The sequence below is a fragment of the Cotesia glomerata genome, linkage group LG5, assembly GCF_020080835.1.
Source record: "Cotesia glomerata isolate CgM1 linkage group LG5, MPM_Cglom_v2.3, whole genome shotgun sequence".
NCBI classification, from domain to species: domain Eukaryota; kingdom Metazoa; phylum Arthropoda; class Insecta; order Hymenoptera; family Braconidae; genus Cotesia; species Cotesia glomerata.
Window position 1 is genome coordinate 9397667 of NC_058162.1, and position 16399 is coordinate 9414065.

The 16399-nt window shown below is 30.3% G+C and overlaps 2 protein-coding genes across 2 annotated transcripts; one reads left to right on the forward strand and one right to left on the reverse strand.

Moving 5' to 3' along the window:
- Positions 1–1686: 1686 nt before the first annotated feature.
- LOC123265149 (ras-related protein rab7) lies at positions 1687–4954 on the reverse strand. The gene is made up of 5 exons (XM_044728804.1): positions 4806–4954; positions 3249–3448; positions 2952–3170; positions 2665–2802; positions 1687–1990 (listed from the first exon to the last, which is right to left on the reverse strand). Exons 2-5 carry the CDS (start codon positions 3426–3428, stop codon positions 1904–1906), a joined length of 624 nt encoding a protein of 207 aa, XP_044584739.1. The 5' UTR covers positions 3429–3448; positions 4806–4954; the 3' UTR covers positions 1687–1903.
- Positions 4955–5512: 558 nt separating this feature from the next.
- LOC123265125 (inositol polyphosphate 1-phosphatase) lies at positions 5513–16268 on the forward strand. The gene is made up of 5 exons (XM_044728772.1): positions 5513–5660; positions 5993–6231; positions 6337–6619; positions 6793–6961; positions 15330–16268. Exons 2-5 carry the CDS (start codon positions 6019–6021, stop codon positions 15793–15795), a joined length of 1131 nt encoding a protein of 376 aa, XP_044584707.1. The 5' UTR covers positions 5513–5660; positions 5993–6018; the 3' UTR covers positions 15796–16268.
- The last annotated feature ends 131 nt before the right edge of the window (positions 16269–16399 follow it).

Here is a 16399-nt window from a genome sequence, read left to right on the forward strand (position 1 = left end):
TTTACTATGTAACTGATAAGATGCGGTTTTCGGAATGGAGTGAAATTGGAGCAACGAGCCGAGTGTGTGTGTGCTAATACACGAGTGCCGAAAAGCTTTATTCACTGTTTTACAAATAAATAAACGTAATTAACATATTTTTACATGAAATTGTGATGGGGAAAATGGTTACCAAATTAAAATTAAAGGTGCAATGATAAAATTACACTTGACTTTTTAATATTTTTTTTATTTTTGACTTAAAACTAAGAGTAGCAAGAGTAAATTTATAGCAGTTACGTATAAATAATTATAATATATCTATTAAAAGTAGTGTTCAAATAATATATTACCACAATAATAATTAAGAATAATTAGAATTAAAATAATAATAATAAAGATCATCATTATATACATGAGTATCAATATGAACGTCCAGACAATTAAATTTAATTCAGCCGTCAAAAAAGTTTTTTCAATTAGTGTACGTTCATATATTTCACGTTCTCATTATAAATTTTATCATTTATAACTTTTCATACGAAATATTTTATCGAATTATAAATCACCACTTTCAATATTTTTATCAACACTAATAACCATTATTTATATATGTTAAATTTATATTTCCACACTTTTAATATTTTAGTTTTTTAAAATAAACCATTTCATTGTTAAAAAAAAACAAACGTAGAATTTTCACAGATATGTCGATTATTATCTTTACTTTTTTAACAAGACTCGTAACATGTTATAAATTCAAAGTAATAGGTAACCCGTAAATACAAATTTGATTTATTGTTTTTGAATATTTTAAATTAAATTTTTTTTTTCTACGACAGTTAAATTAATTACATCAACGATGAATTTTTAAGAGAAAAGTAAAACAGCGAGCTGTAAATTTTATAATTTACTGAAAAAATGAGAACATTTTTGTAAATGTGAGTTATTTGTAAATTAAATATTTACGTGTCCACACAAAAATTTATTTTTAATTTACTGTCACTGTTTTAATTTTTTAAAAATTATTTTTTATCTTAACTTACAATTAAAAAAAAAAAAAAAAAAAAAAAAAAAAAAAAAAATTATGTAAATGAAAATCCATTATTTTTATTTTTCAAAATACAATTTTACGAGTCCAAAAATTAATCATAAATTATAACTTATAAAAGAGTGAGCAGATTTGTAATAAAAATTAAACAATTTCATAAGCTAGATATGATCTATCTCGAAATATCTATTTATCGTACCTACAAAATTCTAATCAAAGTGAACAATTTGAATTCCAATAAGCAACTCGTTAAAAAAAAATATTCATATTAAAAATAAAAAATGACGAAATTAATTTAAAGTAAATATCGCGTATTTAATTAAAAAATGAGTAATTTCGGAATATATATCGATTTATTTTTTTGGTGATAAAAATAAAACTGCATTAATTAATAATAATTATTATTATTATATAACCAACTAAATAATATATATTTAAAGTGTAATTTATTTAAATATTATTGTTATTATTATTTATTTTAATTATTAACGATTAATCAATTGCATTTAGATAAAATTTCATCGAATATTTTTCAATTCACTTTATCGTACATTTGAAAAAACTGGTCTTTTAATTCTTTATTTGTTCTTGTGTTTAACATTGTAATTTAAGTGCGTCAACAAAGCACCGAGATTTTCATTTTATTTCAATTTTTCTTTCAATTACCGATTATTCTGCTTATTAATTTCACCAACGTCTCGCTGCGATGGTTCTCACACTTAAACACACAGAGAGCACACACGTACAATCTGACCTGCATTGTATTAATTCTTATTTATTTATTCATTCATTTTTTTTTGTGTTTATTTTATTTTTTTCTTGTGTTTACGATTGACCAAATAATTATTTTCGTTATTCTTATCTCCTGATATTCTAGCAGGCACATGAATCACCCTTGCCATTACTCCTTTGATCGTTGGTGAGTTTTATTTGATCTGGGAATTCGTTATACAGTTCCACCTGTAATAATTAAATTATTATTATCAATTTTTTAATTCAAAAATGTGTAATAATTTCAAAGAATTCAATATTTTAAATTATGAAAAAAAACAAAACCAAAAATAAATATGTAAGGCATTTAAAAAAGTAGATAAAATTCTTTTTCATCAGCTGGTTTAAAAAAATTCAATATATTATCAAATGTTTTTTGACTTTAACCATCACAAATATTTATCAAGTTTAAATTATAAAAAAATAAGAAAAATTATAATTAATTCTTAAAATGTTCAAGAATTAAAAATTTTTTCAATTTTATGGAAGTTTATAAAAATAAATTGTATCTATATTTGTACTAATTCTTCAATGTCAATCTGCTTGAAGGATATTTAATTATCTATCTTAACAGCCAGTCCCTTCTTTTTCTCGCGTCGTACTCACTGCAAGAAATGGTATTATCTTTGTTGCACTCATGATTATAAAGCTATTGCAGTTTTATGTTTATCTTTTCAACAAATGAGAATTTTGAAAAAAGCGTTCTGCTACGGAATAGATAATTAAAGAAATCTATTACGTAGCAGAGCGTTTTTTTCAAAATTTTTCTTTGTTTAGGAGAGAAATATAAAACTGCAATCGTAGGGACCGACTGTTAATTAAACGAAAAAAAAAAAAAAATATCTGTATAAATAATAAATTACCTCGCTCTCTTGAGCCAAAGCATTTTTAGCTATCGTCTGGAAAGCTTGTTCGACATTAATAGCCTCTTTAGCGCTCGTTTCAAAATACGGGATATTATTTTTTGATTGACACCACTGGTGTGCTCTCTTGCTGGAGACCTAAAAGAATCACGATTCAATTACCAACAACTCGAACATCAGCTATTACATCGCAGTAATAATAAAAATAAAAAAAAAAAAGACTCATGGTCTCATTGAGCTTAGCGGTAATATAAAGTAGTAAAGTCATAACAGTAAATAAAGCTTACAGCTCTGTTCTCAAGATCGACTTTGTTGCCCAGCACGACAAATGGAAAATTATCGGGGTCTCGGGGTGAAGCTTGGATTAAAAATTCGTCTCGCCATGAGTCTAATGATTTGAAGGAGGTTGGGGCTGCGACGTCAAATACTAGCACGCAACAATCAGCGCCTCGATAAAATGCAACTCCCAGTGATTGGAATCTTTCTTGTCCTGCTGTATCCCAAATCTTTTAAGAAACAAAATATATTTTATTAGTTTTTTGATCAATTGATTTATTATATAAACTTGTAATTTAAATTATTACCTGCATAGTAACTATCCTATCATCGACCATTACTTCTTTAGTCAAAAAATCAGCTCCAATAGTTGCTTTATACTGGTTGCTAAATTTTTTGTTGACGTACTGGTTCATTAGGGAGGTTTTTCCGACTCCGGAATCCCCGAGGATAATTACTTTCAGTAGTACTTTCTTGCGGGATGCCATTATCGGGTTTTTTTGTTTTTCTGTAAGTTAAAATTTATTTTTTATTAATAAGTAATGATTAAAAATTATACAGTTAGCTGTATTTTGTTTAAGCAAACTCGAGTTTTGATTATTGAAGGTCTTTTGCTGACTTAAGTTATAATTAATTAACTAGGTTGACAAAGAAATTCAATTGAAATAAAATTCTTTGTCAACACATGTTTATTTTTGTAATAATCCTAAATAGGATTGTGACTCATTGTCAATATAAGATTAATTTCAATAATTTCTTATACAACAATATAATTAAAAATTATTATTAATGTTTAGAAAAAAATGTTATAAATTCAAAAATTCAAAATTTTTCTATAAATTTACAAATCAAAATTACAAGAAAAAATATTTTTAAAAATGCACGCAAACTATAATTTATCATCTAAAAAATTCTTCATTTTAAATATTTTTTTCATTGTTTATAAATATTGATTCTCATTAGTAATTGAAGATAATAATATTCATTTTAAAAAATTTTTATTTATGCATATATTTTGATTTTTTACTCTAAAAGATAACTAAAAAAATTTCAACTATCTGAAATTTCAGTGTCATTATTAGATATGTCACAATTTTTGATACTATTAGACAAATCATTAAAATTTCCATCTAGAATTTTTCAGTTTTATTTATTTATTTTTTTTTTTCAATGATTTAAAAACAATAATTTTAAATGTCAAATTTGTCTTCTTTATCACACTTTCCTTCTGAAAAAAACTTTTATCAATTTTTAATTAAACTTAGATATATTCATTTATAAAAAGTAAATTCTTATCAATGATTTGATCACAGTAATAATAATAAAAATAATGATTATTGTTTAGAAAGTGACACGAGAGAAAGTTTTCTTTGTTCATTTATTTAATGAGTACTTTTAATTAATAATTAATAATAAAATAATAAATAAAAATAAAATAAAAAAAGCAAAATTTATTAATGAATCATCTAGCAATAAAGTACATCAGTCGTACTCCCCTCACAATGACGTAGTACTCAACTAAAAAAAAAAAGAAAGAAAGAAAGAAACGAGAAAAATACTTCCGTCTATTAAAAAATTCAAAGTAACTATTTAATTTATTAAATCTCCAAAATTTCAACGAGCAAATTAAAACAGATTAAAAAAAGACACGGACGGTGACATATTAGTAACACGTTATTGATATTTCATTGTTCGTGAAACTAAAATAACAATATTACAATAAAACTCTAAAATCTGTCAACACAAGTGGTTGACTTAAACTTCAAACAGCGTTGACAATTAATGGAGTCATTGAAATATAATTATTTATTATTTTATAAAATATTTATTTATTTTAGTTATTGATTATTGTAATTACTGGTTACCTTAATTGTTTGTTGATAGTACGATTGTAATGCACCTTTTTATTTCGTGGAAAGATCACTGAGTGCACACAAAGAAAATGGCGTATTATGAAATTACTACCAGAGAATGACACTAGTCGTCACCTGTTTTGTATATGTGTGTATAAGTGTGAGAAGTGTGAGATATATACCAAGTATCGACTAGATAATTGTTTCGATAGCACTAGTATCGACTGATGGTATCGATAATTTTCTATCGAATTTCAGAGTGACAAAACTTACGCAAAATATCACTAGAATTGGCGCGAAATTTGAATTTATTTACATCTTGAAGAAAAATATTAAATACTTATGATAAAAAAATTTCCAATAAAATTAAACGTCTCAAGTTTCAAAAAATAAAAAAAATTATAAAATTGTTTTTCAAAATTATTTCAAATTTCGCGTTATTTTTTTTATTTGAAATTTTGAATAAATTTTGATTTTATGATTTTGAAAGATCAATAAAAAATATATTTTTAATTATTAAATTATTATAAAAAAAATTACAAGTGAAACATTAGAAATTTAAAACAAGTAATTTTTTAAAGTTTTTTATAAAAATTTTTATGAACTGTTTCGTAAAATTAATAAATTAAAACTAGAATTTTTTAAATTTATCAAAATTTCTGCATTGTTTACTTGACCTTGTAATTAAGCTCACCCTGGCGGTCAACAATCACAAAATCTCCATTTTGTATCAGAATTTCTCAACATTGGCAATGCTTCGCGACAAACTTCAAACAAAAGTTCCGATTTTAGTGATTAGGCGGCAATCGGAGCCATAAAAATCTTCTAACGATCTCTCAGCCTCTCGGATATTTTTGTAAACAGAAGGTAAGTTATTAATTAACTCCAATACTTCTAATAAAATACCTTCAATTCATGTCAATAAGATTGTCACTAGTAATATAAATACATTAATTATATTAATACATTAATTATATTAATACATTAATTATATTAATCACTTCAAAACAGAACAAAAATTAATAATAACAATAATAATAAAACAAAATATTTTGACAACGTTCCGTGAAATACAAAGTAAAAAAAAATGTTTTGTTTTGTTTATTAATTTAAAATTAAACAATAAAATTAAATACTTAAATTAATCAATACGTTTGCGCAAGGTCACTTTTGAGGCTTCATTTAATTTATTTTTCCAGTTTAAAAGAAAGCTGATAAAAACAAAATGAAAGATGGAATGAAATTATTATGCCTGCTGTTGAAATCATCAGAAAAAGCGGCGAATATCGCACGGGTTTGCAGGCAAAATGACTCATTGTTTCGATTGTTAATTCAGGAGAAAAATGACGATGAAAAGAATCCGAGGTTCTTTCGGGATTTTAAAACTCTGGCCGATGTTTTGATTCAGGAGACTATTCGTCATGACATCGGTATTGAGGTGAATTTTTTAATTTATTTTATTTTATTAGAAAAAACGGAGGTTATATTTGAAAGTTGTAAAGAATGAAGAATAAAGAAATAAAATGATAATTTAATATTTCAGTTCCCAGAGCTGACGGAAATGGTTAGAGGCGAGGAAACAAATGTATTCAGTAACACGCTCGATAAAACTGTTATCGTAAAAGTCTGTTCTACGTCTGAGGAAACAACAAAATTACTATCGCAAGTATTGGATGACGATGTTGAGACAGCTGGAGTACTTGCCATGGAAATCCATCGGGATATCGAATTGTCTGAAATAAATCCCGCTGTTGATTATAATTATCTTGAAAATTATGACGTTGATGTTGATATAGCAGACTTGGGAATTTGGATTGATCCTATCGGTGAGTCCTAATTACTTATTATTGAGGTTGATTTTTTGTTGTTCAAATATTTTTTATGTGGATCAAAATGTTTAAAAATATTTTTAGTTTATAAATTATAAGTATGCATTATAATATGGGAGAAATTTATTTACTGCGTCTATGAATAACCTGGTCGATAATTTTATTAATAGATTCAACGGCTGATTACATTAATGCCAATACGATTATTGATGAGGCAACGGACCTGCATTTAAGCGGGTTAAAGTGTGTTACTGTACTTATTGGTGCCTATATCAGGAGCACTGGTCTTCCTATTTTAGGTGTTGTCAATCAACCTTTTTATACTTATGATAATTCTCGGTAAGTTGAATTTTTGAATCTATTAGAAATTTTAAAAGGTAGGTGATTATTTTATTGATATCGAGCAACACTGAAATTCGTAGATATTTGATTATTCCTTGAGTTCATTTAACAAATAAACTTTAGAACTAGCTTTAAAAAATTATTTTTCAAAATTACATATATAGTCCCTGATAGCCACGCTTTGATTGAAAGTAGTTCGATTTCAACAGTTACAGTTGACTTGACATCAAGTTGGCCGTAAATTTTTACAGTACAACAGTTGTAAACAAATTGACTAAAATCTACAGCCCCAATTGGAATACAAGTTAACACCGAACTTTTGGTTAAATTGTACTACAATTTTACTACAACTTGAATAAAATACTTGTACTGCAAGTCTTGACGTCAAATTGCAGTGTAACTTGTAGACAACTTAAATAAAAACATTTGGTTTGCAACTTTTTTCATCAAGTTGGCTACAAATTTCGGCAGTAGATTGAATAAAAGTTTGAGTTAAGGTGGCTATCAGGGGTTCTTTGGGGCCATTCATTAATCATATAAGGGTATTGAGGGGGAGAGGGCGGGTTAAAAAAATCTCTACATGTCCTTATGTTGGGGAAGAGGGGGGTGAAATTCTTTTTTATGTAATATTTCGTGAATCGAAATTCAATATTAAAAATCTAATTCCATTTTTGATTCCAAATAGTTTTCTTAATTTTAAAGCGTACAGTCGAATTTTTATTTTATTTAAATAATTTTTATTGCTCATTGAAAAAAAAAATAACTTATTAAAATTTTATATGTTTTTATTATTATCCATGTTTGGTTCTATAAAAAAAAATTATAATACATTTTTCCGTGTATTATTGTACTTTTATTATTTAGAAAATCAAGATAGAGTCTTACGTAAGAAAGGGAAGGGGGGTGCAAGAAATCTTATGTATAATTACATGGGGGTAGGAGGGGGGGGGGGTCAAAAATCACCAAAATTGTCCTTACGTAATTAATGAATGGCTCTTTTACAATTTTTACAAGAGTATTTTTTTTTATTTTTTTAATTATTATTGCTTTACTTGTACATCTCCTCGGTTCTTACAAGGCTAATATTCCTCTTTTCTCCTAGCTCTAAGCTTTTTCTATTTCTCATACTGGACCTCAGCACGTCCCACCCGACACTTCATTTTTAATTTTTTACGGCTGTGGACCGACTTGTGCTTTCTGTACTGCATTCGCCCTATTCCCCACCTCTTCCTAGTTTCTTCGAATAGTGACATGGGAAAACCACAGAGAAAACCCATGCCAGTACAGCCGGAGAAGGGCTAAGCTCACGGTAATCGATAAGAAACTCTTCCTTATCGATTACCGGAACATTAGTCCCCTCTCCTAGCGCACATAGATTTACGCGCTAGCGAGCGCTGATTAGGCGGTCACCTATCCAAGTATTAACCACGCTCAACGTTGTTTAACATGAGTGATCGCCAGTCAGACGCGTGCCGCGTGGCTATCTCTGCCGCTTAGCAATTTTTTTTTTTTCATAATTTCTTTTCATTGTAAAATCTTAAAAATGATATAATGTCGCGATTCCAGTGTCATTTCGAGTGTTAATTTAAGTGAATTTTGAGTAAGTTGTTAATATTTAAGCAAGAATACTGAAAATTTTCAAACTACTAGTTAAACAGATACATACGACGGCAATGAATTTGTTTTAAATCATCAATTTTCAATTATTTATACATTAAAGAAAATGTGGCTCGATTTGCGATAGAAAATTTTGTATAAATAAAAATTGGACATGTCTATTCATACGTAAAAAAGTTCTGATAAATCCACGCCGCGTGAATATAAGGGCCTTAAATCCACGCCGCGTGAACACAAGGGTCTTAAATCCACGCTGTGTGAATGTAAAGGCCCTTATATTCATGCTGCGTGGATTTATCAGGATTTTTTTACGTGTGAACAGACACTTCTATAAAAATTATTTTGAAGAATTTCTTCTTATCAAATCGGATGGAAAAATTTTTAAAATAAGGTAGATAGATAGATGGATAGATAGATAAAATAAGATAGTACTACTATTCATGATGATATTATTGAAATATAATATGAAATATTATAATATGATACAATATGAAATTTTATATTATATTATAATATGATGATAATATGAAATTTCTCCAAATGATTTTTTTGATTCAATTTTTTTTTTTATTTTAAATAAAATTAATTTTTTTCTATCAGTTTACAAAAAAAAAATCAATTCTTAAGTTTAAAAAGATTTTTTCTCGCGTCAAAAAAATATTTACAAAGACCATAATCATTTTTGGTAAAATTGAAATTCTTCAAATTAAGGAATTTTATATTCAAAAAATTTTTTTACTATTTTATATTAATTTTCTTTGCTCCAGTCAATCCTTCATTCATGTAGCTATTTAAAAATTCTCAAAAAAAATTTCCTTTTTTTTTCAACATGATATTTTATAAAAATACCCATCAATCTTTTTAAAAAGTGTCTTTTTGTTCAACTATGATGATAACTCTTAATTAAAATAGAAGTATATATTCACACGTAAAAAAATCCTGATAAATCCACACAGCGTGAATATAAGGGCCTTTACATTCACGCAGAGTAGATTTAATGCTCTTATATTCACGCGGCATAGATTTATCAGGACTTTTTTGCGTATAAATATATATGTCCAATTAAAATTCCATTTTCACACTTACCGTTACGCAAAAGATGATAGATAATCATGCAGCAATTCAATTTTTCATAAACAAGATCTCTGTTCATTTACATTTTAATTCAATATTTCCAACATGATCAGTTTTTTAATTTATCGTTTAAATTACCTTCAACGGATCAACATCATGAACATTGAAATTTTTATCAAATTATTGAAAATGGAAAAAATTACCATAATTTCATACCCGTCAATTTAACAATAAAGCCGTAATAAAATTAACGAATTACAATTACAGTTAAAAAAAAAGCGGTTGACCTGCAGGTCATCCCTGTAACTTCCTATTTTTTTCCAACTCGAAAATCTTATCTTAGTCTATACTGAATTTTGGCATTTTAAAAAAAAATTAAGAGAGCGCCAGGAGAATAATCTCTAATTAAATAATACTGCGACTTCAGCTAGCTCTTTCCTCTGACTCAGGGCGGCAGACCATGCTGAAATACACGTCGTGAAAGAATAGGATCGTAAAATAATAAAAAAAAATTAGGAAAACGGTTGACCCTAAAGGCCATCCCTGCAACTTCCCGCTCATTTCATACTTAAGCGCACAAACCTACATTTTTGAGCTCTTCGAGCTCAAAAAAATAATTTTCGTATCAATTTGAGCTCTCCGAGCTCAAAAATCTGCTAGGAGTTGAATAAAACATTATTTTTCGATTTTTAAACCGCAATAACTTTTGAATGAATGAACTAATTTTCACGTGGTTGGTGGCATTTAACGCAGTTTTTAAAGCCTTATAAAGAACTTTTAAGTTTAAATTGATTGAAGAAGGAATTTCAAAGTAATTCCCAAAAAACGATTTTTTCGATTTTTTTCGTTAACGATAACTCACGAACAAATCCACCGATTTTGACCGGGCTAGTGGCGATCGACGTGGTTTTTTTTATGTTAAGAGCTGATTAGTTTTTGGAATTGATAAGTAAAGCCGTTTAAAAGTAATTCCAAAAAAAACCACATTTCAAAAAATTTTTTTTTGTAGTTTTTTTGAGATTTCTCAAAATCTACCGGTTCGAATCGGTCCGAATTTTATTCAAAATCTAAGTTTGGTCAAGCCCTTTCGAATAGCAGCAACCGCGATGAAATCGATCGAGCCGTTCAAAAGTTATGAGAGGTTTACATACGGCCACACACACACACACACAAACACACACACACACACACCCACCCACCCACACACACACACACACACACCCACCCACGCACACACACACACACACACACACACACACACACACACACGAGCACGTTAACCGGTGGATGGACGCAGTGAACCTGCAACTGGCGCAACACAAGACTGAGGCAGTACTTATTACCAGCAGAAAAGTGGTAGAGACCATTAAGCTGAAAGTCGGCGAACAAGAAATCACATCACAACCTTATATCCGATATTTGGGAGTGATGCTTGATGCCCGACTCAACTTCAAGCAGCAAGTGGAACATGTCAGTGCCAAAGCGTCAGTAGTGAGGGCTAGTCTCGCACGACTGATGCCGAACGTCGGAGGCCCAAAACAGAGCAGGAGGCTATTATTGTCATCAGTAGTCACATCGGCGCTCACTTACGGAATATCCATTTGGGCCGACGCATTGAAGACGCAAGAATCATGGAGAAAGGCTGGACCAGTATATCGACTGAGTGCCCTACGAGTAGCTAGCGCCTTCCGCACAATTTCAGAGGAAGCAGTGTGTGTTATTTCCGGTACTCTGCCTCTCAGAGTCTTAGCTGAGGAAAGACGGAACCTATATCAACGAAAAAGGTCAACCACACTGAGCCTTGAAGAACTTAGAAGGGAAGAACGGCAACACAGCATCGCAAGATGGCAACAAGACTGGAATGCTTCAGAGAAAGGTCGGTGGACGTACCGTCTCATACCTCGGATTGATGTGTGGTTCAGCCGGAGTCACGGTGAGATCAACTATTATTTAACGCAGATGTTATCAGGACACGGATGTTACCGGAAGTATCTTCACCGCTTTAAGCACGATGATATCTCAGAGTGCCCGTCCTGTCCAGGGGTCAATGAAGATGCGAAGCATGTTTTCCTTGTGTGTCCACGTTTCAACCAACAGCGCGATGAGTTGGGGAAGATTCTGAAAAAGAGAACCCAACCAGAGTCAATAGTAGAAGGAATGTTGTCGTCAGAAGCTGCCTGGAACGCCACAAGCACTTTTGCTACAAAAGTCCTTAAAGACTTGCGTTCCACCGAAAGAAAAAGAGCAAATAGCAGAAGATAGAAGGAAGGTAGTTAACACCTTAGCCACCAGAAGGAAGAGCAGTAGCTAGATCCTCCCTTCACGAAGTAATGCCTGACGGCGGTTTCCATGAGGGATTAGAGGAAAGAAGGAAAAGGGGTTTAGGGTTTAGTGGGTAGGGGCGTTAGTGTCGAGTTTTAGTATGACGCTGCGTCGAGTCGCCACATATCCAGGCCAAACAACTATGCCTAGAATCCGTAAAAAGGATTCCCCCCCTCCCTAAGGGGGAAAAAAACACACACACACACACACCACACACACACACACACACACATACAGGCACTATCGCGCGAATAGTCGGGGAAGCTTCCTAGGACCTCGAAACATCGAGATCCGATGAAAATTCGATTTTCGAAAAACGGGGTAAAACCAATAACTTCCCGATTTTTGAAAATTTTCAATTTTCTCAGCGGGAAGCTAAAAAAATAACAATTTATTTAACAAAATATTCGTCGGCGGTCGATATCAATTTTTAACAAAGAATAGAAGAAAACAAACGTTGTTATTTCGTTTTCTTCACACATACTCGCACCCATACTCCATCAATCACACTATATAATAATAGTAATAAAAAATACAATCGTAAATCGTTGAATCCTTGCGTATTAATTCATTACTCAAAATGTATTACAAATTTACACGTGGACTCTAAACGTTGGATTCAACACTGAACAAAAACGTCGGCTTACCGAGTAACAGAGCGTTGTCCTCTTCGTAGCAGTCGATAAATCGAAAAATTTTAAAGTTATCTTAAAAATACGATTATTTAGAAATTTTGAAATGGGTATAATTTTTGAACGCGTTCTTTGATTTTGACCCAGTTGGCAGCATTCGGCGCAGTTTTTCAAGTACAAAAAAGTGTCTCTGATGTTTGGAGTTGATTAACGAAATATTTTGAATGTCATTTAGAAAAACCTTGAAAGAAAAATTTTTTTTTGGTTTTTTATTTTTTGAATATCTTTGAAACGGCTCGACCAATTGACTTCAAAATCTAATTAGCTTAAGCCTCAATGAACACTTTCGAACGCCGTGTCGCTCATCTCGATTGATTAATTCGTTTTAAAGATATACGACAAAATTTCAATACTATACGTACACTTACACATAGCCAGAAGTGCAATCGGGAATAATCGCTTCGGCTTCCTAGGACCTTGTAACAGGGTAATATTACCCTGAATCGATAAGTCGCCAGAGATCGATAACTGTTTGACGCAGCACTGGCGCGTCTCGATCTTCGGGCCTAAAGAGAGAGTAGGAGGGAGTATTTTAGGGGTTATTATATAGGTGAGCCGTGCATTGCGACGGGGAGAAGTAGTGTAACCGTCAGATAGTGTGCCACAGAAATCAAGAGGGACCAATGCCCGGAGTAGTTACCAGATGTAAGAAGCCAACAACATCTAGGACTTCAATCTCCAGTAGTGAGTTAGATCGTCGTATATTCAACAAGGTATCAATAATTACTCTGTGGGCTAGAAGTGGACCGCGGGGTTTATACTCGGTTTACTTCTCCTCTGTTTAATTATCCATCATTTATTTAATTAATAATAATTCAATAATTATTTAATTGTAATTGTTTGATTCGTTAGTTGGTGTTGAGCGTCCCTCAAGGGAATTTTTACCCGAGGATTGCTCAAGGACCTTGTGGTGTTAATTGTTGTGAGAATTTATTTTATTAATTTACTCGATTAATTAATAATAATTCTTGAACATCTGAAAAATCGGTTTAGTTGCATTTATTTTATTTAATAAAATAAAACCGAATAATAAATTCTTCGAGAAATTTCCTTTGTCTTCTCACGGACCAGTCAAGCGTCGGTTGAATTGTACAACGCAGTTAATATGTACCCAAGGTCAAACTCTACTACGCACGAACGAATGTTGGCGTCCATTTTGAGCGCGCAAATTCTTTACTGATTATTTTACGCGATAATTTATTATGAATAATTGAATTATTATTATTAATATTATTTATTACGAGGAAATAATTATTTAACATTATATTATTTATTGAGAATTAATTATTGAGATTTTGGCGCAATTGAGATTGATTTACCCGTGGATAATTTTTCGTTAATTTATTTTATATTGAGATAAATTGTTTATTAATTATTTATTTAATCGGAAAATTCCACGTGGTTATTTTTATATTGAACTTACGTTCTGAAAATTTATTTATTAATTTAATATCATCATTTGGAAAAAATTCTTAGAATTTATTTAACAGCGTGTATATTAAGTCCAGGAATTTTAGTTAAAATTAATTGATGAATTTTACAAGAATTAATTTTTATATTAATAATAAAATTACGAGTTGAAATGGGAAAAAATTTAGACGTCGAATGTTACTGAAAATTTAATTAATGTTGAGTATTAAACTCGTGATTGATTTGGAATAAATTTAAGCGTCGGTTTTTAGTTCAAAATTTTGGGAATTAAATTATTAGTTGTGAAAATATTTTACAATTCAATTGTTAGCTAATGACTGAAATAATTAAGTAAAAATTTAATGTAATAATTTTCTGATATTAAATTTTTGTAATAACTTTTATAAGTCAAAAATAAAAGTAAAGTAAATTCAGAGTGTGTGTGCGTGCGGGTTAAGTGTGATAGGGAGTGTTAATAGTGCTATAAGTATTGGTAGTCCTGTGGACTTAAAATCAAGTTAAAAGTGTGTGGAGTTAGTTGTGTTCAGTCGTCCGGTGGACTAGTAATTTTAAGATTAGTTTTAGGCAGGTGTGGGAGACCGTTTGTTAGAAAAAGCCCAACTAGATTTAATCAGGTGTGGGAGACCGTTAGTTAGAAAAAGCCCAACTAGTTTAATCAGGTTGTGGGAGACCGTCAGTTAGAGCATCCCAGCTAGTCATCGAATCGTCGTTTGGAAAGGTATCGTTGTAAATATCGTTTGTCTCGCAGTTATTTCTCCGCGTCGCTAGAAAATAAGTAATTATAGTGTGAGTGAGTAAGTGTGTACACTTTGTTAAATTCTGTTTTGTTAATAAATTTTTGGATCCATTGTTAAATAAAAATTTATTTATTTCAGATCACCTTCCTCCACTCTCTCTTCCTGTAAGATAAGCTCAGCTCTGGTTCCGGTTCCAGGAACCGTGATTAAAAATCCTGGTGGCGCCCTTTCGTTTATTAATTAGATTTCATTTTGTTTAGTTTATTGTTTTAATTAATTTAATTTAAGGGGCCAATTGAGCGGCATAAAAACCCGTTACAACCTCAAAACGTGGGGATCTGGTGGAAACTCGAATTCTCAAAATCGGACCGAAATCTATGACTTCTTAATTTTGAAAATTAAATTTTTAATTCCCTAAGCGGGAAGTTAAAAACAATCCATCAAATTATATAAAACACTTTTATATCTATAGTAAAAATGATTAAATTTTAGGTGGCAAGGAAACTGTTACTGGGGACTTTATTCCGGTGGCAAGATTCAATCTTCCTTGACAAGCTCGTTAAATCAAAACAACATAGTAGTATTGAGCCGCTACGAGGACCCAACTATCAAATCCAAATTGAGTAATTGCGGATTCAAATTGATTGAAGTTACGGGTGCTGGTTACAAAATATTGACAGTTGCGACAAGTCAAGCCGATGCGTATGTTCTTTCGAAAAGCTCGACTTATAAGTGGGACACGTGTGGACCTCACGCTATTTTACGTTCTCTGGGCGGAAATATTATCGATTTCAAAAAGTTTTCAACAAATCACGATGAAGATCCCTCGGAGTTTGCGATTAAGTACAACGACGGTGATGAAGCTAAACATTCAAACGCTGGAGGGTTGATTGCGTATCGAAACTCGGAAACTTTACAACTTTTGCAAAAGTCCTTGGTTTTATCAACAAAATTGTAAATAAAAGTCATGATATTACTTTAAGTGCAAATGTGATACATTTAAATTCATAGATATATTATTTAAATATTAAAAAGAAAAAGAATTTATTATTATTAATAATTTTTCCTTAAAATTATTAATTCAATGAGTGATGAATATTTTATTAAAATAATAAATGATAATAACGAAATGTCTTTCAATAATATTTAATATGTTATATATACATCAATACAGAGCACTTATTAAAGAAATATACATAGTTTATTGATTATTGATAATTATCATAATTTCAACGTGTACTTCGGACTTAGGTTTCCTGTAACAATTATTATTCTTACTTACAACAGTTATTTACAAATTTTTGGAGCCAAATTTTTATTTTTATGCGTGATTTCTGTGTAATATATGGAGTAACAATATATGAGGCGTATAAATTTTTGTAATTATTCAATCGACGGATAATTTATGCAGTAAATTCGTTTTCATTTATAGCTTTATAGTTTTCATTTAACCTTTCAAATAAAAATAAAATCCTTAATTTTATAAATGTATCAGTGATTGGAAGAAAATATTATTTAACATTTTCATGTTTAAACATTGTATCATGAATAAATTACAAAAA

Excerpts from the sequence above, each read along its gene's own strand:
- LOC123265149 (XM_044728804.1), bottom strand. The coding sequence starts at position 3,428 with ATGGCATCCCGCAAGAAAGTACTACTGAAAGTAATTATCCTCGGGGAT. Across the intron at positions 3,171-3,248 it reads ATAGGATAGTTACTATGCAG|ATTTGGGATACAGCAGGACA; the intron begins GTAATAATTTAA and ends GTTTCTTAAAAG. Across the intron at positions 2,803-2,951 it reads TCGATCTTGAGAACAGAGCT|GTCTCCAGCAAGAGAGCACA; the intron begins GTAAGCTTTATT and ends TGATTCTTTTAG.
- LOC123265125 (XM_044728772.1), top strand. The coding sequence starts at position 6,019 with ATGAAAGATGGAATGAAATTATTATGCCTGCTGTTGAAATCATCAGAA. Across the intron at positions 6,232-6,336 it reads GTCATGACATCGGTATTGAG|TTCCCAGAGCTGACGGAAAT; the intron begins GTGAATTTTTTA and ends TTAATATTTCAG. Across the intron at positions 6,620-6,792 it reads AATTTGGATTGATCCTATCG|ATTCAACGGCTGATTACATT; the intron begins GTGAGTCCTAAT and ends TTTTATTAATAG.